This window comes from Mytilus californianus, unplaced genomic scaffold, assembly GCF_021869535.1.
Source record: "Mytilus californianus isolate M0D057914Y unplaced genomic scaffold, xbMytCali1.0.p SCAF_21, whole genome shotgun sequence".
In the NCBI taxonomy this organism is placed as follows: domain Eukaryota; kingdom Metazoa; phylum Mollusca; class Bivalvia; order Mytilida; family Mytilidae; genus Mytilus; species Mytilus californianus.
In genome coordinates, this window is record NW_026262670.1 from 5,452,686 (window position 1) to 5,473,597 (window position 20,912).

Genomic DNA, 20,912 nt, shown 5'->3' on the forward strand with positions numbered 1-20,912 from the left:
TTATTTCCAATAGAGGACTTAATCTATAATCAAATATTTCATTCTTGGGCTTTTTATTACTTTCTATCTCCTTTTTTATTTTCTTCTTTAAATGTTTTTATGAATTATCATATTTGAAGCTATTCTTTTCATATTGACATTGAACGCCTTTTCTCTGTCTCAATATACAGTATTTATCACAAATGAAGGAAAATGTCTTGGCGAAAAGAGGTGTGTTTGCTGTCCGGGGGTTAGGGTAGTCTTAATTGAAAACGGCAGCAACAAACGTTTCTCAATGTATACACAAATAAGCGCATTTAATACTGTCAGTCACACATTGTCTGTATATACTAGTAGACTTTGTTTTTCTGTGTCGTTAAGTTGCTGTCATTTCAATATGAAAATAACCTCTTCTGTTATATTAGAATCCTACAATTTCGTAAACAATCCTTTAAAATGCATGATACATGTTATCAAAGAAATAAACCCTTTTCTTACCTTTTGTACAAATGTCCGTCCATCCTTGTTTTAGTTCATAACAGTAGACATGCTACGTATGTGACGTCACTGTATTGTTTCTGGTTTATTCATCTCGCGTGCTTTGAACAGATTAAAATGACATAACAAAGACACAGACAAGTCGTCAAAACACTAAAAAACAGAGAGAAAAAAGAAGAGAAAAACAAACAGGACAACCCATTTTAAAGAAACATAAAAGCAAGTAGATGCATTTATTTCATACACGAGTAAAACAAAGGAAAATTCGAGAGGTGAAGAAAAGTATCAATATGGTTACATAATCAGCTATCGTCAATAACAGGAACGCTCCTTTTACTATCCCCCAACCCCAAACACACATCTCCAACGATAGAACCACGATGAAAAGCGAGTCCAAACATAAAAGACTGATGATATATGAATGTAAATACACTCGCACTATATATATCTGCATGTAATAAAATGAAAAATAATTGCAGAACTGTTAAATGTTTAACAAAAACCTCCATACTTTAGAGTTTCCTGCTAACTTTTAATACACAATTGTAGTAATTTTGACCAAAAAAAAAACAAAAACAAAAAATAACAAACGTCACTGCATTCATTTTCTATTTGTTTACTTGTATGTTGACAATACATCTATACATCTTTTGTATTGTAAAATTGAGATGCAAATGGGGAATCATGATGTCAAAGAGACAACAACCCGACCAAAGAGCAGACAACAGCCGAAGGCCACCAATGGGTCTTCAACGCAGCGAGAAAATCCCGCACCCGGAGGTGGTCCTCAGCTGGCCCCTAAATAAAATTGTGTACTAGTTCACTACGGTGAAAATGGACGTCACATAATCAGCACATTTTTACAGTATATTAGTACCGAAAAAAGTACTGAGTTTAATTTAGAGTTACCTCCCCATTGACTAGTTGATATGAAATAGACGTCCAACCTTTGACATTGCATACGTGTAGAAAAAGTCCTCTAAAAAATTTCAGTCAAGATGAAAATGAATAAGAAGGGAGAAAAAAATCACATAATGAGAAAAATGAATTAGTTGGTTGAAGTGTTTAAATGTGTGATTTGCCCCCCCCCCCCCAAAAAAAAGAGAATGAATAAAAAAAAATATCACTTCCTTTATTCTTAGATTGTATTTTAATCGAATATTATTTTGAAAGAATTTTAATCAGTTCAAAAAATATGTGCGTGAAAGTAAAATGATATATCTTTAATATTTCCTTACTAAAAATAATTTTCCCAAAAGGCAACTGCATAAATGTTAGAAATAGTATACTCTTAAGGAGTGAAATGAAGCAAAAAATGGAAATAATTTGACTGAAAAAAATATTTCAAAGAACAGTGCAAAGTGAAGAAAAAAGAAAAGGGCAGGGTAGGGCTCAGCTATATTTAGTTTGATAACTAATGTACAACAATTGTAGATTCTTTTTGAACAAATTGGGTAGCCCTTAAAAGGGCTTTTGGTGGCTGAATAGCCTCTGCAGACTGTAGTCTGGAACAGTTTACTTCTTCTTTGGTGTCTTCTTGGCTTTTGGTTTGGCTGCCTTCTTTTTAGCTGGTGACTTGGCTGCCTTCTTTGGCTTGGCTGCTTTCTTTGCTGCTGGTTTCTTAGCTTTAGGCTTGGCTGCCTTTTTCTCTCCAGCTGGTTTCTTTGCTGCCTTCTTTTTCTTAGGTGTGCTCTTTGCCTTCTTTGGCTTGGCAGCCTTAGGTTTAGCTGCTTTCTTTGCCTTTGCTGGCTTCTTTTTAGCTTGTTTTGCTTCTCCAATTCTGAAAGATCCGGATGCTCCAGTTCCCTTGGACTGCTTCAAACTGTTGTTCTTAACTCCGGCTCTGAGTGCAAGTTTTAAATGAGCGTTTACTGACTTGGCATCTTTTCCGACGTTGAAGTTGGCCATGATGTACTTCAAAATTGCTTGCCTTGAGGAACCTCCACGTTCTTTCAAAGCAGCGATGGCTTTCCCAATCATCTCGCTGTATTTAGGATGTGCTGAAGGCTTCTTTGGCTTAGCTGCTGCCTTTTTCTTTGGTGATTTAGCTGGTGCTGGTGCTGGTGCTGCTACGTCTGCCATTTTGAACGATTCAAAATATTATCCTTTACGAAGTTTATACTACGAATAACGATTTGAAAATAACGCCATTCAAGGCCTCGTTTATTTATAACAGACGAACGCGGACCTCGACGAAGACACCCTTAAAAATAACTTGTAAAATCCATTACGCGATCTCGGTAAAATGATTATGTGCTTCTTCGAAGACTTTTATGATAATTTTTAGTATAATTCTATCAAAAACATTCACATATAGCATATCAAATTGCTCATCGGCTTTTAATTATGAAGGATTATTTCAGGCACTATTTTACAGGATGCCGAACCGGAACCGGAAATGTCTGATTTAACCTAGAACGATTATTCGAGACTTTGACTCTTTAGGTGGCACGGTAGTATTTCCTGGCCCATAGGGATAATGATAGCCTTTTTAGAATTTTCACCACTTTCTTACAATGCCCAAAATTCTACATACACAGTCAACTGAAGTACTTTCATTATAATATTCAAAAATTAATTTGAATATGTATGATGACCGCTTACTTTTTTTGCTATCTTTATAAACCTAAGGTCACTAGTGCTTTTAGGTCTTTTATCATGCAGTGAATACAAAATTTAAAAAAATTCTCAAAAATTCATTTTCACCTGTGTGTAAAATTATTTCATATTTTTCTACACCTGATTTATCCCTCAGTTTGGGAAAGTATGTTCAGTAGATCCTGTATTTTTTATCCAATCATACTGTTTAGATACATTGACTTAAGTAGGGTACACAAAAGAGCAACCTAAATTCTGGAATGTAAATACTACCGTGCCACCTTTAGTATGAAACGACCGACAGCTGCAGTCGACAGTAAGCGGAATATAAAAGGATCTAGATTGAGTTTACATAATAAAGCGGCTAATGGGCCAATTATACTTTAAAATGGACAAAAAATATAAGAAAAGAGGCAAATAGGCAAAAAAGATATAGAATAGAGGAAACTTATCTTAAAAAATAAAGAATACAGACTAAACGAAAAAGTAATGCCCCCTGAGATTAGATGCAAGATGGTCTGGATGGGGTATAGAGAATAAGAAATATAAAGAACAGGAACAAATAGAGAAAAATAGTGGGGAAAATAACGAATAGAGAATTAGCGTAAAAACAAATAAAGAATAGAGAATAAGGGTAAAATAAATGATAAATAGAGAAAAAGGATAATTTTTTTTTAAATAGATAAAGAATGGAGAATAGGGGATAAGGATAAAGATATAAAGAATAGAGAAAAAGGGTAAATAATGTTACTAATTGCCATACGATAAGGTTACAAATTGTCATACGATAACGTTACTAACTGACCTGCCACAAAGGTTACTAATTGTCATGCGATTACGTTACTAATTGCCATGTAATAACGTTACTAATTGCCATGCCATAAAGATTACAAATTGCCATACGATAACGTTACTTATTGTCATGTAATAACGTTACTAAATGCCATCTGATAACATAACTAATTGCCATGTGATAACGTTAATGATTGCCATGCCATACCGGTTACTAATTGTCTCTGATAATGTTTCTAATTGCTATGCGATAACGTTACTAATTGCCATGCAATAACAGTTACCAATTGTCATTCGATAAAGTCACTAATTCTCATGCCAAATCGTTACTTATTACCATACCATAACGTTACTAATTTTCATGCCATAACGTTACTATTAACCATGCGACAACGTTAATAATTGCAATGCTATAACATTTCTAATTGTCACTTGATAACGTTATTAATTGCCATACGATAACGTTACTAATTGTCATGCAATTACCATACGATACCGTTACTAATTGCCATGCCATAGTGTCTATAATTGCCATATGATAACGTTACTAATAACCATGCCATAACGTTACTTATTGTCATGCCATAACGTTACTAATTGCCATGCCATAAAGTTACTTATAACCATACGATAACGTTACAAATTGCTATAAAATAACGTTACTAATTGCCATACGATAACATTACTTATTGCTATTACTCATTGCCATACGATAACATTACTTATTGCTATTACTAATTGCCATACGATAACATGACTTATTGCTATTACTAATTGCCATACGATAACATTCCTTATTGATATAAGATAACGTAACTCATTACCATGCGTTAAGGTAACGAAAAGGCATGCGATAATAAAAGAAAGCAGTTAAATACATTTTTCATAATAACCGGCTCAGGACCAATTTAGAAAATATGGATTTTACAAAAACTTAATGCTTTTATCACATTGTAGAAATTATGTTATTAACTCTTAAGTATATGATAAAGAGAGGGTTTTTTTGCCATGGCGTTGTCGGTTTGTTTTCGAATTATGAGTATGAATGTCCCTTTGGTATATTTCGCCTCTCTCTTTAAAAATGAACGATAAGCGATTAGGAGGGATACAATGAGCAAACTATAAAAGGCCCCAATATAACATTTCTAATTAAAATATAGATCTCTAATTTCGGTATGCTCATATGACCGAGTTACGATAGATCTAAATTTTGTCTAACTTTTGTTGAAACGGCCTAATTTATGTACAAAAAATGAACGAAAAACAAATATGTAACACAACAAACGACAACCACTGAATTACAGGCTCCTGACTTGGGACAGGCACATACAGAATGTGGCGGGGTTAAACTAGTTTGAAGGCGCCAACCCTCCCCTAACCTGGGACATTGGTGTAACAGTACAACATAAAAACAAAATATAACAATCAGTTGAAAAAAGTCTTAACTCATCAGATGGATACAAATAGAAATACATCTAACAAAAACACAGAGTGGACGTTAACGGGTACTTGTACATCCCAACAACAAAAAGACACTAAGTACAGATCTGAGAGTACTCGCAGTTACTGACAGCTAGTTCAAAGCCAATAACAACTAATAAAAAAAATCATGCATCTGAGACTAAATAATCAATCATTACACATCCAACATCCAATGGATTCAGTGTAAAGACATCATAAACAGTCAGAGAAAAACATGACCTTGTGCACTGCCAAGATGCAGGTGTCGACAGATTGTAGAGCCATGAATGTGCATATGTATGTAACAATAATATTTAGTTTGATTTTAATTTACGGATAACAAAATAAATGTTAATACCAATAAAAACAAAATTCAAAGATCTAATTACAGTGTTGAATTGATTACCTTTTAGAATAAGTTTATTTAAAGGATCGATAAGTTTATCCGGATCGTTTCTAAGTTTCCGGGCTCGGTAAACAACATCTCCGTAAAAATAAGTTTTCTACAGGTACAACTCAACTTCAAAACAAAATCTTTATAAATCCCCATTATTGTCAATCGGGGGTCTTCTGCCAATCTTTATAAATCCCCATTATTGTCAATCGGGGGTCTTCTGCCATTCTTTATAAATCTCCATTATTGTCAATCGGGGGGTCTTCTGTCATTCTTTATAAGTCCCCATTATTGTCAATCGGGGGTCTTCTGTCATTCTTTATAAATCCTCATTATTGTCAATCGGGGATCTTCTGTAATTCTTTATAAGTCCCCATTATCGTCAATCGGGGGTCTTCTGCCATTCTTTATAAATCCCCATTATCGTCAATCGGGGGTCTTCTGCCAATCTTTATAAACCCCCATTATTGTCAATCGGGGGTCTTCTGACAATCTTTATAAATCCCCATTATTGTCAATCTTGGGTCTTCTGACATTCTTTATAAGTCTCCATTATTGTCAATCGGGGGTCTTCTGCCGTTCTTTATAAGTCCCCATTATCGCCAATCGGGGGTCTTCTGCCATTCTTCATAAATCCCCATTATTGTCAATCGGGGGTCTTCTGCCAATCTTTATAAATCCCCATTATTGTCAATCGGGGGTCTTCTGCCAATCATTATTGTCAATCGGGGGTCTTCTGACAATCTTAATAAATCCCCATTATTTTGTCAATCGGGGGTCTTCTGCCAATCTTTATAAATCCCCATTATTGTCAATCGGGGGTCTTCTGCCAATCTTTATAAATCCCCATTATTGTCAATCGGGAGTCTTCTGCCATTCTTTATAAATCCCCATTATTGTCAATCGGGGGGTCTTCTGCCATTCTTTATAAATCCCCATTATTGTCAATCGAGGGTCTTCTGCCATTCTTTAAAAATCCCCATTATTGTCAATCTGGGGTCTTCTGCCATTCTTTATAAGTCCCCATTATTGTCAATCGAGGGTCTTCTGCCAATCTTTATAAATCCCCATTATTGTCAATCGGGGGTCTTCTGACATTCTTTATAAATCCCCATTATTGTCAGTCGAGGGTCTTCTGCCATTCTTTATAAATCCCCATTATTGTCAATCGGGGGTCTTCTGACATTCTTAATCAGTCCCCATTATTGTCAATCGAGGGTCTTCTGCCAATCTTTATAAATCCCCATTATTGTCAATCGGGGGTCTTCTGACATTCTTTATAAATCCCCATTATTGTCAATCGGGGGTCTTCTGCCAATCTTTATAAATCCCCATTATTGTCAATCCGGGGTCTTCTGCCATTCTTTATAAATCCCCATTATTGTCAATCGGGGGTCTTCTGCCAATCTTTATAAGTCCCCATTATTGTCAATCTGGGGACTTCTGCCAATCTTTATAAATCCCAATATTGTCAATCGGGGGTCTTCTGCCATTCTTTATAAGTCCCCATTATTGTCAATCGGGGGTCTTCTGTCAATCTTTATAAGTCCCCATTATTGTCAATCGGGGGTCTTCTGCCAATCTTTATAAATCCCCATTATTTTCAATCGGGGGTCTTCTGACATTCTTTATAAGTCCCCATTATTGTCAATCGGGGGTCTTCTGTCAATCTTTATAAACCCTTATTATTGTCAATCGGGGGTCTTCTGACATTCTTTCGTTTTGTTTTCTTCCATTTCATTCAAAAGTGTCCATGCATTTATATAGTAATTAAATACTGTAAATATTTTAACATTATATCCTAGCTGTTTTAAATAAGGATTATATTTTCTATCTTAGTGACTGGTCATTTTCTTTCTTTGGGGGTTGGGGGGTTGGGGGGGGGACATCGGAATGTCTTTTGTTTTTTTTTTCAAGTCCCCACCTTGAGGTAGGAAAAAAATTATAAAGACCCCCTTCCAAAATTCCAAAGAAAAGGAAAATTTAACCCCCTCCCCCCAATATTTCTCAATAACTTCATTATTTATAACAAAAGTACATGTACATGCATACAATTTCTTTTTACTAAGTATATTATTATTGTTAAATAAAATATTGCATCAGAAGTGGATCTATGGCTTAAACTGGGGGAAGTTGTTTGTGACTTCAGGGAACTTTATATGGATATATACATACAAACGAGGAGGTGTGGTAGGATTGCAAATGAGACGGCTATCCAACAGAGTTAAACTGATGTGATAGTAAGCAATTATTTGCCACCATATGGGTTTCAACAATGAGAAAAATTCTTAATGTGTAGTTGGCTATAAAAAGGCCCGACATGAAAAATGTGAAACAATTTAAACGAGAAAACTAACGGCCTAATTTATAACAAAACAATTTACGAAAAACAGATGCGACAGACCTGCACCAACGACAGCCATTGTACTACAGGCTCCTGACTTGGGACAGACACATACAGAATATGGCAGGGTTAAACATGTTTGTTATCGCTTAAGCCTTCCCTAACATTGGAGAGTGGTTTTACAGCGCAACATAAGGAGAAATTGTAAAAATCAGTTGTAATTTTTCTAAACTAAAAAATCGGTAAGGGGCACAAAAACAATAGACACAATGCACCGAAAAAAAAAAGAGTACTCGCAGTTACTGGAAGCTAGTTCAAAGTCAAATACAACTTATAAAATAAATCATGCTTTCCCAGATTGATGTATCAACCACTACGAATCCAACGAATCCTATGTAATGACGTCATAAATAGTCTGAGAAACAGACGTCATAAACAGTCTGAGAAACTCAGTGTGCAATTCCAAAATATAAACAAACAGCATTTACAGGATGTAGAAAAACAAATTATCATTACTGTACATATATATTGCAATAAATAAGTCTAAATTGAAAACAACGTTCAAACCTATGATTGCGTTGGATAAAAACCGCAATTTTTATACGTGTGCATGCAAAACAAATTTCTTGGTAGAGGGGTCTAAATACAGCACAAACAACATTTTCCAAAAGACCAAAAAAGTGAAAAAGTACATGTATATTAAAACAAAACGTATTTGACAAACAGGTCGAACAACGGATGTTCTTACAATATATAGTCAGTTATGTTCTAATTTTTCAAAAACAAAATGAATGTTAAAATTCAGAATGGAAATGGGGAATGTGTCAAATAGACAGCAACCCGATCAAAGAGCAGAAAATAGTAGTCCGATAAAACAATATTATAAGATTTTTCAACTGTGTCTACATTTACAAGCTTTTTAAACAACATCATCGTAAAAATTAGGATGTGATATCCCGTTTGTAATAAGAATTCTACAGGTACAGCCAAATTTTCTAACCAGATCTTAAATTTATATCTATGAAAGAGTTTGTAAAGGTTTTAATAAATTGGTGGTAACGAAATCCATGCCTTTAAATTTAGCAAATATGCATAAATTATGTTCATTGAAATCTAAAACCAACAACAAACACGGGCATAGCGAGCAAGTTGTGAAATATATTATCACACCAAGGGACGAAAGGAATATACATGCCTGTTATGGTCTTATTGACATTTACCGCACCTTCTTTCAGCACATTGTTCATATATATATCCTTTATTAGAGAAGTTGGTAAATTAACAGTTTAGATGATAACAAGTTCCAGGAAGAAGATGTTGAAACTAAGCATTTGAATCTCAACAATTGAACCGAGCGGAGAGTGATGAAAAAAAAATGATATCTTTTGTGCCAAATAATTATATTTTTTATTGAATGAGGAAGAGGTGAATGTGGGTCGCCAGAGTTCACATCTCAAGGTCATAAAGTTATATTTTTGACCTAAAAATGTATTAAAAATGCCACGCTTGACTCGCAGATATTATCTTAAATCATTGAAATATATATATACTCAATCACGAGTTTTACGATTAATCAAGCAAGTGTTTTTATTATATAGAAAGGGATATAATAAAGCTTTGAGAAAACCTTCAAACTAAGAAATCAAACCTCAATCAGTCCCTGATATCGGCGATGACTCACTCGAAACAAAAATTGAAATAAAGTTTGTCAAAAATTATGACGCAATGGATATAAATATGACATCTGAATCAAGTGTTAGACACTTTTGCTGAATAATACTATACTGATTTAATGTACTAGTATTCATCAAATTAGCTCAGTATAATTTGTATATGTTTTTAATACAGAATTACTCAAATCTTGTAAAAAAATTTCGATGCCCCTCCATCTGAAGTATTGAAAAATTAGACACCCCTTTCCATTCCCAAAACTTTTGAAAATACTCTGAATCCAGATTTTCCCCATACTTATAGTGTGAAATTTTGAAAAAAAATAATTTGATTGAGAGTGTCGAAAAACTAAAAAAAATATGTTTGCGCTTTGCACATAAAAAAATTCTGACTCAGACAAAAAACAATATACCCCCCCTCCCTTTTTGAAGTTAAATGGTTGCTCCCTTAAAGATCCTTAAAAGACTTTTTGAGAAAGTAATAAAATATTTTATCGTGTTTAATTTATACCCCAATCGACCTTTTAAATTAGTTTGAAAACTAGCCTTGGGTCCTGGCTCACAGATTGCTAACGCTGACACTAGTATTGTATAGTTTTATTCAGGCAAATTCAAGCACATATATAAAAATTCACAAGACAAAACAAGACAAATAATATATATATATATATACTTCTAAAATAGTATCATAATATATTTTAAAAACAGTGCTTAGAAAGAAGCCTGGGATATCCCATAAAAGTTTACACAGTATAGCTTATTTCCAATGGGGTCCCTTGTATGAAAATATATAAAAATAATATTTCAAATTATATGTTAAAATTTGACTTTCACCAAAAAAAGAAAAATCAATTGTTTCTTAAAAAACATATAAAAAATCTCTATTTTCTATATTTCTTGCTGTTATTATTAATTGTTCTTTAACTGCTGATCTATTTGATATATTTTTTATGTTGGCTGGAAGATTGTTCCAGTCTTGTATAGCATTACAAACAAAGCTGTTTTTATGAGAGTCTTTAACAAATACATTTGGTACAAAATAATTATTATGTGCAGCACTTCTGGTATAATTATGATTATTCAAGTCAACATATAGATACAGGAAGATGTGGTATGAGTGCCAATGAGACAACTCTCCATCCAAGTAAAAATTTATAAAAGTAAACCATGTTCACATAAATACTCTGGAGCATGTCCATGATATATATTGAATACATGGTTTAATCTAAGTTGACTAACTCTTTCTTTTACACATAGCATATTAACTTTATTTAAAATATCAACGAAGATTGGGTCAGGATGCCAGGCTATTTGAAAACCAGACAAAACTTTGTAAATTCGGATAAGGTTGTCCTTCCGATACCGACTTAAGGTTAGAATTATTCCCTAATTTAGTGACGTATTACTCATGTTATCAATGGCTACACACCACAGAAATTCGGCAGGACAAGGCAAAAAGAAAGTTCAGGTGACTGACAAGCTATCACAAAGATTTGGTTCAAAATATATGTGTTTCTTTAGAACCATATACATATGGTAAAAACGGGGGCTTTTGGACGATGTCCGTTTTAGTAGAGAAGCGAGAGAGAGAGATAGAGAGAAAGAAGATACCAAAATTATGGCAAATTATGGAACAATCGAAAATTATAACGTGAAAGTGCAATTTAACAATAATAAAAAACAACGTCAGCTCAAACAACCATAACAAAATATAACATAGAAAACCTTTTTACTTTAGGGATCCAAACCCATAATAGAGCTATACTAAACAATGAGTAAACTACATTTGTACATGTACATGTATCCTTAAGTCTTAACCCTAAACCTTATAGTAATCCTTGGCCTTACACGAATCTGGGTCCGTTAGCCCTGATTCATGTTCGATGAAGTACCTGTTGGCCCTATTACCTGTTGCCCAGGGTCTGTTCGCACTACTACCTCTTTGCCTGGGTGTATTTGCCCCAATCTTTTAGTATATTGTTGTCTTGTTGTATAATGTTTATTATTTGAATACAGTATGTTAAAGTTTGTTGAAAATTTCGCTAAATATTGATATGTAAATATGCTGCTACAAGATAATTATTTTCCTTTGATTTGCTCTGTACAATACAGGAATACACAGTATAAATATTTATAAATCAACTGCAAAAGTAAACAGTCATCCGAAAGATCCAGCGCCACACGCATCATGCGCATTTTGACACAAAATGGCGCATGGAGTGACAAATGTCAGGGCCAGTGTGGCGCACAATATTTTCGCTTTGTATCTTAACGTTTTGATATCGTAAAATGAATTTCCGATTGTGTTTTGTGTCGCCATATTTGTGTACAAAACTGTTGTGTTTCACTCCAATGACAGGAGCACCACCTACATTTTTTGGTCGTCTCTGTCTTTTCGCTTTATGTTTTCAATAGGCAATGTGCAGACTACACGAATGAATTTTATTTTTTCAGGACATTCGGTCTGGAAAACAACCTAGCTTTACCAGACCGAATGAAATTTTACCAGACTATTTTTTTTACATCTTATTGTATATTATCCGACAAAATACAACAAATTATGACTTGTTGTGCCCTACTCATCTTCAAAATGCACTAAAACAAAATCATGTGACAAGAGTGTATATTTTGATGAAAGTTGTGCACAATTGCTTGAATGCATTTCAGTGATAAAGAAAAGTAATGTCACATGACATGAAAATTATTTGTGAACTAAAAATAATTTAGAGTTTCTGTATAAAATATTTCCTGTTTCTTCTTTCTTTTTCATATATCTTTTGGTTTTCAATTCTAGTGTTTAATTATATTTCATAGCTGTATTATGTGACCTGCTTGGATTTTTAAAATTTATTTATTGTATTTGATCGGCAAACCCGGAATAAGCCTTATCCGTTCCCGGAACTGAACCAATATTGTCTAAATTTCCAGTTGATGGCAGCCATTGTCTATTGTTTTTGTCAGTCAGATATGTTTTTAATCGGATTTACACATTACTTGTTGGCAATTTTCGGCTTAAAGCTAGCGGTTGAACAAAATAAACATCGCTGTCATGAATAATAAAGATGAAAATGAATTTTGAGATCGTTTAGGAATTTTGTTAGAATGCTAGAAAAATTAATAAAAAAAAACAACACTAGACATTCGGACTGGAATTCAAATTTTTTTTTACCAGACTGGTCCATTATTCACCGTATTTGTTTGACGAATTTCGTGTAGTCTGAATGTGAGGTATATCTGATTACTGAAAAAACGTAATTAACCATTATCTAAATTTTCAAAGTATACAACTTTAATTCTGTGAAAGTTGGCGAGCACAGACAAGAATTTATCTCAAATTATAATCCTTAAGTATTAGATACAGAACAAAGGTAACAAAAAAACAGGCTGGTAACAACCGTTACCGTATAGTTTTTCGGCACGAGTAGTCAGGTCAAGTCTGAGGCGAAAGCCGAGAACCTTGACCTGACTGCAAGTGCAGAAAAACTACACGGCTGATTGTTACCATGGTTACCATCCTGTTTATGTTGTTACTTTTGTATCTGACTTGTACATGTGGTACGTCGTTTTTGATTAGAAAGTAATACTTTTTGCATTTAAGCTAGACGACTGCATAATTAAAAAGATTGAACACAAAAAACAATTGCATTCCAGTTTATGTACCATGTACGATGTTTCGAGATATTTAGTCTAGTAATATTTTGCGTTAACACTAGCGCTTCTCAATTCTATCAACTGTGTGCAAGTGAAATTAATGCTTATCCTTTTGATACATATCAGTGAAGTAGAAGTAGATTGAAAAGTTGAGTAAAAAGGGGGGGGGACTTTTTAAAGTGATAAGCAAATAAAAGGACCTTTAATCTATATTTTTATCATAATAGTCTAATAGTCTAATATTAAGTTAATGTCCTCATTCGTAGCCACTTTACATTTTAATAACAGAATAAATTGCCAGAAAGTGGGGGGGGGGTTGGCTTATAGTACTGCCCCTCACCTGTACAAGTATGGCCTCTTTTCCCGGCTCCTATGCCCCCAAGATAAAGCAAACATACGTACAAACAAAAAAAGCCAAACAAAGAAATTTGTTTTGCCACCTCCCTCCCTATATTGAAAGTAGGGTTGCCCCAGGCCTTCCCCTGCTCATACACCCCCACCCCAAAAAAAGATCTCCAAAAAACCAAAATAACCAAAATATGAATATCAGATTTAAGACATTTAAAATTTAGCAATGTATGCAAATGAAATAAGAAAGAGTAATCAGACAAACGTAAATACATCATGTATAAATACAAAAAATGTATTGTAAAAATCAATAAAATAAAGAACAAAATATAAAATATATAAATAAAAAAAAAAAATGTTTCTCTTTTTTATGGGGAATAACATTTAATGAAAAATAATTGATTTGGTCTGGTTTTAAAGTTTTTGATCCACTTATTTTGGAAAACAATTTTTTGGGGGGTTTAATTTCATGTTCATTACAGTATTGTGATGTTTGAGTAGACCCAAGTATTGATCAAGTGACACATTTTTTTTTTCATTTTCCATCCCTATATCCAAAATCAGTGGTAGTTTATTTAACATTGAGACTGATTTTGTGTTCTCACAATTCGACTTAAGCAAATTCCTTGAACATGAAGAGAAAAACTTATAAAAGGGAAATCCTCTGTATTGTTCAATTTAGAGAATTTAAAAGATTTCAGCTTAACTGCTAAGCAAACCCACATGGAAATATTTTATGGTTGCAGTTACTCTTGCAGTCAGTAACTTCGTAGACACTTTATTTAATTTCAGCATTTTAGAACATAGTTAGCTTTTTTTATAATTATAACTTTATAAACACTTTTCATTTAAATCATATTTATAAAACAAGGTAATTAGGTCACAAGGTGTACAATAAAGTGCCTATGAACTCACTTAATGCACGAGTGACTCTATTCATAAAAAGTGTCAGTGTAACACCAGTTATTGTACTGTTTTTCTAAAGCTCTGCTGGGGCCAAAGTCGTACAAAATAAACATGCTATAATTTCGATTGAGAAACCCAAGGGCCTTTTTTTTTTAAACACTGTATTTGAAGGGATGATTCCAGGTGTTTTCAAATGGGTCCCTTGACCATCAAATTGGGAATTTTCATCCCAATTGGGAATTTTTTATACATAAAATCTAAGACGAATTAACATTATTTCCCTGTAAAAACGTAAAAAGTTTATTGAGTTTCACCTGTACACTGCTGTAAGAAGTTAAAACATTTAGAATAATCCTGGACGGGCTACTGATTATCATGATTGTGATCTATATGATTACCAGATCACTTGACAGTTATTGGATTGAGACCACAGAAGTTGTTACATGAAGATCATTGCACATGATGCACTATCTTTTGTAGGCTTGCATCTTAGCTACATGTATGGTAACCTAGGCTTTTTACATGTATAACAGCTAACATAAACGACTGACATCCATTGGGTATTTTTTTTCAACAACAGGTCATCTTTATAAATTTACATTGATTCAAATGGATTTCAAATTGAACTGGCCAATTGTCGAATTCAGAAAAGCAATGTACAAAAGTTTAAGTACTTAATTGATAAGATATTTTTGTGATTTTTGCTTGCCGTTTAATATGTAGAAGGTTGCAATAGTTTTACTTTAGGTGTAACCCTAAGAAACAGGAAATTAAAGCATTGAACCATTGTATTTAAATATTATTTGGATCATCATCACAACTTTTGAAACAGTTCCATAATGTTGACATCCTATTTCATGAATGATCACATTGGTTTTCGCACAATAACTTTAGTTTAACTGAATGGATCTCTATGAAATTTTACCATAAGGTTCAATACCACAAAGGTTGGGATTGATTTTGGGGGTTATGGTACCAACAGTTAAGGAATTAGGGGCCAAAAATAAGCATTTTTCTAGTTTCCAGACAATAACTTGTGGAACGGTGTATGGATCCGGATCTCTCTGAAATTATACCACAAGTTTCCATACCTCAAAAGGATGGTTAGGATTTGCTTTGGGGGGGTTATGGCTCAAACTGTTTAGGAATTAGGGGCAAAAAAGGGGAAAAACAAGGGTGTCCTGGTTAATGGACAAATACTTTAGTACAAAACATAATTTAAAGCAGTGTAAATGAGGTAATTCAATACCACAAAAGGAAGGTTGGGATTGATTTTGGGGGTTATGGTACCAACAGTTAAGGAATTAGTGGCCAAAAATAAGAATTTTTCTAGTTTCCAGACAATAACTTGTGGAACATCATTTGAATTACCTCCCTTACACTGCCATTAAATTATGTATAAAGTAATTGTTAATGAACAATTAAGACAATTTAAAAGCATTGTAAGGGAGGTATTCCAAATACAATGTTTTGATTACCTCCCTTACACTGCTTTTAAATTATGTTTAAAGAAATGCATATTTATAAAGGAAGACCAGTAAAAATATCTGCAAATGTTGCATCTTTTTTTTTTACAAAAAAATCCATATGAAAGATTTGACACCATATTTTAAATTCTATAATAAAATAGATTAAGTAAGCACTATGTTAAATTTAAATGGGTAATTATGGTTGCAAACTCTATTGGAAATTTGAATTGAGATTATTGAGATTATGACCATATCTTGAGGGAAAGATTTTTTTTTGGGGAAAAAGGGGGGGGGGTAAAAAGAAATTGTTGGGGGTCAATTTTTTCTCATTTCATATTTCAGAAATTAAAAAGAAAAATTCTTCAAATATTATTTTTTTGGCAAAAAAAAAGTGTGTGTGGGGGGGGGGGGGGGGGGGTAATATGCAACAGCATAGTGTATTGCACAAAAGCAAAAAAAAAGGGGGGTAATTTTTTTTTTTTTTTTTGTGGGGGGAGGGGGGGGGGGGGGGGTCAATTCGCAACAGCAAAGTGTATTGCACAAAAGCAAAAAATTGGATATAAATTCAAATCATATAACCAATTCTAAGTTCTTTCCCCATTTCCATCCTCAATTTTATCTTTGACTACAGTTATTCTGTGTCAGAAACCTTTTATGTATCAAATACTTAATTACAATCCAAATTCAGACCTGAATCAAGCGTGAATATTGCGTCCATTTTTGCCCCAACTGTTCAGGGTTGGACCTCTGCGGTCTTATCCAGCTGCGCTCGGCGAAGCAATTTATTTACTTGTATAAGTAAAAAACTTGAACATCTAAGGGACATAACTAAGCCAATGAAATAATTTACCTATACAAGTAAATAAAATACACTTGTATAAGTATCCTACAAATTTACTTATATAAGTATATTAATATTTACTTCTTCAAGTAAATGAAAATTACTTGTAAAAGTAGTACTCCTGACTGTATTATATAACTGGCTCTGCTGGGTGATTTGATTTTACGACATCAGCGCCCATTAAATTCATCAATGTTATATCAAAATTTAAAATTTTGCTCTCTGCCGAGTTCTGCTTTAATGAGACCCATTTTGACAAAAAGCATCTTTTTTATCGACCTGTAGGGCGATCTGCTTTTACGAGATCAAATACTCCCATTTTCATCAATTGAATCCGGCTGCTAAAATCGTTTAACCACATGTTGACATAATTAAATCCTTGTTAGTAAAATGCGATCGTTGACAGCATTCTTATCCTGATTTTAAAACACTTTGACAACAAAAATTATATTTGCCTAAATCGGTCACGGAAACATTTCCGGAAATATCGATTTTTATTTCATTTTTCCTGAATTGGGAATTTAAATTTATTTTGGGGCCACTGGCTGATTTTAGCTCAGCGGCCCTAAACTATATAGTAGTATCATTCCTGTACATGCTGTACATGTACATGTATTCCCCTCCTCAACTCTTTTGTTTAACATTTTTACAAAAATGGGTTGGAAACTTCTTGTTGATGATGCTGCAAATTGTTGATCAGAGTTCATGACTTCTGAATTGAATTTGACATTGAGAAAAACAACCCTGATATTTAAGTCCTAAGTAAATTACCAAAATAGCGAGAAAAGGACTCAGGAACCACCTGACAGGAAAATGATTTGATGTTAACAGGGCAGCTAAATTGTGGTCATCCTTGACGAAGAGCAGCCAGGTTTGACATTGGAATTTTTACTAATAACAATTAATGAAAATATTGGTTATTATATAATAAAATTAATATGATAAACAACAGGTCAGTCTATACACTATTACTTACAATGAAATGTAGGAATGAAATAATTTCAATCACGACACCCTTGGTTTTGTCCTGGTGAAAGTTCCTCCATGGTTAAATTTTCATCCATGTAGATCCCTGTTACCATGGTTACATGTAGATAACCAGAAAAACAAGTTTTTACCTCCTGAAAACAATATTTTATATTCAATTATGATATGCTAAAAGAAGATCTTTCCTTACTCAGTCAAGTTACATGTAGGTTCCCATTATATCTTCAATTATTCTACACTCTTCCCCTTTTTACATGCATACTGCTGACCTGACGTTTTATGCTTTCCAAGATCCTAAGGTCAACTATTTTGTGCTTTACATTAAGGAACAACGGAACAACTCACATTCTTCAGATTGGTTGATTTACAAGAGTTAAACAAACAAACATATTGGATTTGAACATCTATTTATTAGTTTTCTCTTTAATTTCTTGTGTTTCAACATCTCCCTTTCTTACTTGCGTTCATTTTACAATGCAGAAAATCAGTACCCCAATTCTCTACTCTGTTAGTTGACATGTTTCTCTTGTATCAGACATGATGTTGAAAGACATCACAGATCTGGGATTAACTCCCTTTAGTTTGACCCACTTATTAACAGTGTCTACTCTGTTATTTGACAGGTTTCTTTTGTAATCCGAGATGATGTTGAAAGACATCACAGATCCTGGATTAACTCCCTTTAGTTTGACCCACTTATTAACAGTCTCTACTCTGTTATTTGACAGGTTTCTTTTGTAATATGAGATGAGGTTGAAAGACATCACAGATCTGGGATTAACTCCCTTCAGTTTGACCCACTTATTAACAGTCTCTACTCTGTTATTTAACAGGTTTCTTTTGTAATCCGAGATGAGGTTGAAAGACATCACAGATCTGGGATTAACTCCCTTCAGTTTGACCCACTTATTAACAGACTATACTCTGCTGGGAGAGACTCCATTATCAGAATTTTTAACACAAAGACAAATAAGGTAAGAACACATTAACAAACAAGGAAGAAAGGAACAAACAAACAAGGAAGAAAGGAACACATTAACAAACAAGGAAGAAAGGAACACATGGAGGTTGTTAGAAACATACAAACCATGTATGATAACAAAGACAAAGATAAATAAGGTAAGAACACATTAACAAACAAGGAAGTAAGGAACACATTAACAAACAAGGAAGAAAGGAACACATGGAGGTTGTTAGAAACATACAAACCATGTATGATAACAAAGACAAAGATAGATAAGGTAAGAACACATTAACAAACAAGGAAGAAAGGAACACATTGAGGTTGTTAGAAACATACAAACCATGTACAATAACAAAGACAAAGATAATTAAGGTAAGAACACATTAACAAAAAAGGAAGAAAGGAACACATGGAGGTTGTTAGAAACATACAAACCATGTACAATAACAAAGACAAAGATAAATAAGGTAAGAACACATTAACAAACAAGGAAGAAAGGAACACATGGAGGTTGTTAGAAACATACAAACCATGTACAATAACAAAGACAAATAAGGTAAGAACACATTAACAAACAAGGAAGAAAGGAACACATGGAGGTTGTTAGAAACATACAAACCATGTACAATAACAAAGACAAATAAGGTAAGAACACATTAACAAACAAGGAAGAAAGGAACACATGGAGGTTGTTAGAAACATACAAACCATGTACAATAACAAAGACAAAGATAAATAAGGTAAGAACACATTAACAAACAAGGAAGTAAGGAACACATGGAGGTTGTTAGAAACATACAAACCATGTACAATAACAAAGACAAATAAGGTAAGAACACATTAACAAACAAGGAAGAAAGGAACACATGGAGGTTGTTAGAAACATACAAACCATGTACAATAACAAAGACAAATAAGGTAAGAACACATTAACAAACAAGGAAGAAAGGACCACATGGAGGTTGTTAGAAACATACAAACCATGTACAATAACAAAGACAAATAAGGTAAGAACACATTAACAAACAAGGAAGAAAGGAACATATGGAGGTTGTTAGAAACATACAAACCATGTATGATAACAAAGACAAATAAGGTAAGAACACATTAACAAACAAGGAAGTAAGGAACACATGGAGGTTGTTAGAAACATACAAACCATGTACAATAACAAAGACAAATAAGGTAAGAACACATTAACAAACAAGGAAGAAAGGAACACATGGAGGTTGTTAGAAACATACAAACCATGTACAATAACAAAGACAAATAAGGTAAGAACACATTAACAAACAAGTAAGAAAGGAACACATGGAGGTTGTTAGAAACATACAAACCATGTACAATAACAAAGACAAAGATAAATAAGGTAAGAACACATTAACAAACAAGGAAGAAAGGAACACATGGAGGTTGTTAGAAACATACAAACCATGTACAATAACAAAGACAAATAAGGTAAGAACACATTAACAAACAAGGAAGAAAGGAACACATGGAGGTTGTTAGAAACATACAAACCATGTACAATAACAAAGACAAAGATAAATAAGGTAAGAACACATTAACAAACAAGGAAGAAAGGAACACATGGAGGTTGTTAGAAACATACAAACCATGTACAATAACAAAGACAAATAAGGTAAGAACACATTAACAAACAAGGAAGAAAGGAACACATGGAGGTTGTTAGAAACATACAAACCATGTATGATAACAAAGACAAAGATAGATAAACAAATGCTAACAAAGAAAGCAAACACAGATGAAAGGATAAAAAAAGCAACGAGGTGAGAAAATTGCAGATGAAAATAAAAATAGGAGCACACATAGACAACACAAGAAACTGAAATCTAAAGGAATGTACTAAGGAATGTAGTAAGGGATGTACTAAGGCATGTACTAAGAAATGTAATAACAGACAAATAAAATGTAAAAGATGAGACAATAAACATGATAAAAGTAGGAACAGTTCAGAACAAAAAAATAGCGTGAAATGGTAAAGTAGAA

General features: G+C 33.6%; 2 protein-coding genes and 1 long non-coding RNA gene across 19 annotated transcripts in view; 2 read left to right on the forward strand and 1 right to left on the reverse strand.

Annotated features, from left to right (window-relative positions):
• Positions 1-1,927: 1,927 nt before the first annotated feature.
• On the reverse strand, positions 1,928-2,630 carry LOC127732006 (histone H1-delta-like). The gene has a single exon (XM_052241053.1). The coding sequence runs from the start codon at positions 2,557-2,559 to the stop codon at positions 1,993-1,995; it is 567 nt and encodes a 188-aa protein (XP_052097013.1). The 5' UTR covers positions 2,560-2,630; the 3' UTR covers positions 1,928-1,992.
• An 8,511-nt stretch (positions 2,631-11,141) lies between these two features.
• Positions 11,142-20,912, forward strand: part of LOC127731985 (WD repeat-containing protein 48-like) — a 47,051-nt gene continuing 37,280 nt past the window's right edge. For 7 of the 17 annotated variants that reach the window (XR_007995952.1, XR_007995953.1, XR_007995954.1 and 4 more), the window contains exons 1-2: positions 11,142-11,204; positions 18,772-18,912. Coding sequence is in view for 2 of the 17 variants with exons in the window: in XM_052240977.1 (XP_052096937.1) it covers positions 11,145-11,204; positions 18,772-18,912 (201 nt within the window). In the remaining 15 variants the exon portion in view is untranslated. The other 10 variants (XM_052240997.1, XM_052240996.1, XM_052241001.1 and 7 more) reach the window with 10 other exon arrangements.
• On the forward strand, positions 19,107-19,820 carry LOC127732024 (uncharacterized). Its single transcript, XR_007996020.1, has 4 exons — positions 19,107-19,127; positions 19,223-19,274; positions 19,548-19,590; positions 19,686-19,820. It is a non-coding gene; the product is annotated as an uncharacterized LOC127732024 (long non-coding RNA).

Coding starts and splice junctions, on each gene's coding strand:
- LOC127732006 (XM_052241053.1), bottom strand. CDS start 2,559: ATGGCAGACGTAGCAGCACCAGCACCAGCACCAGCTAAATCACCAAAG.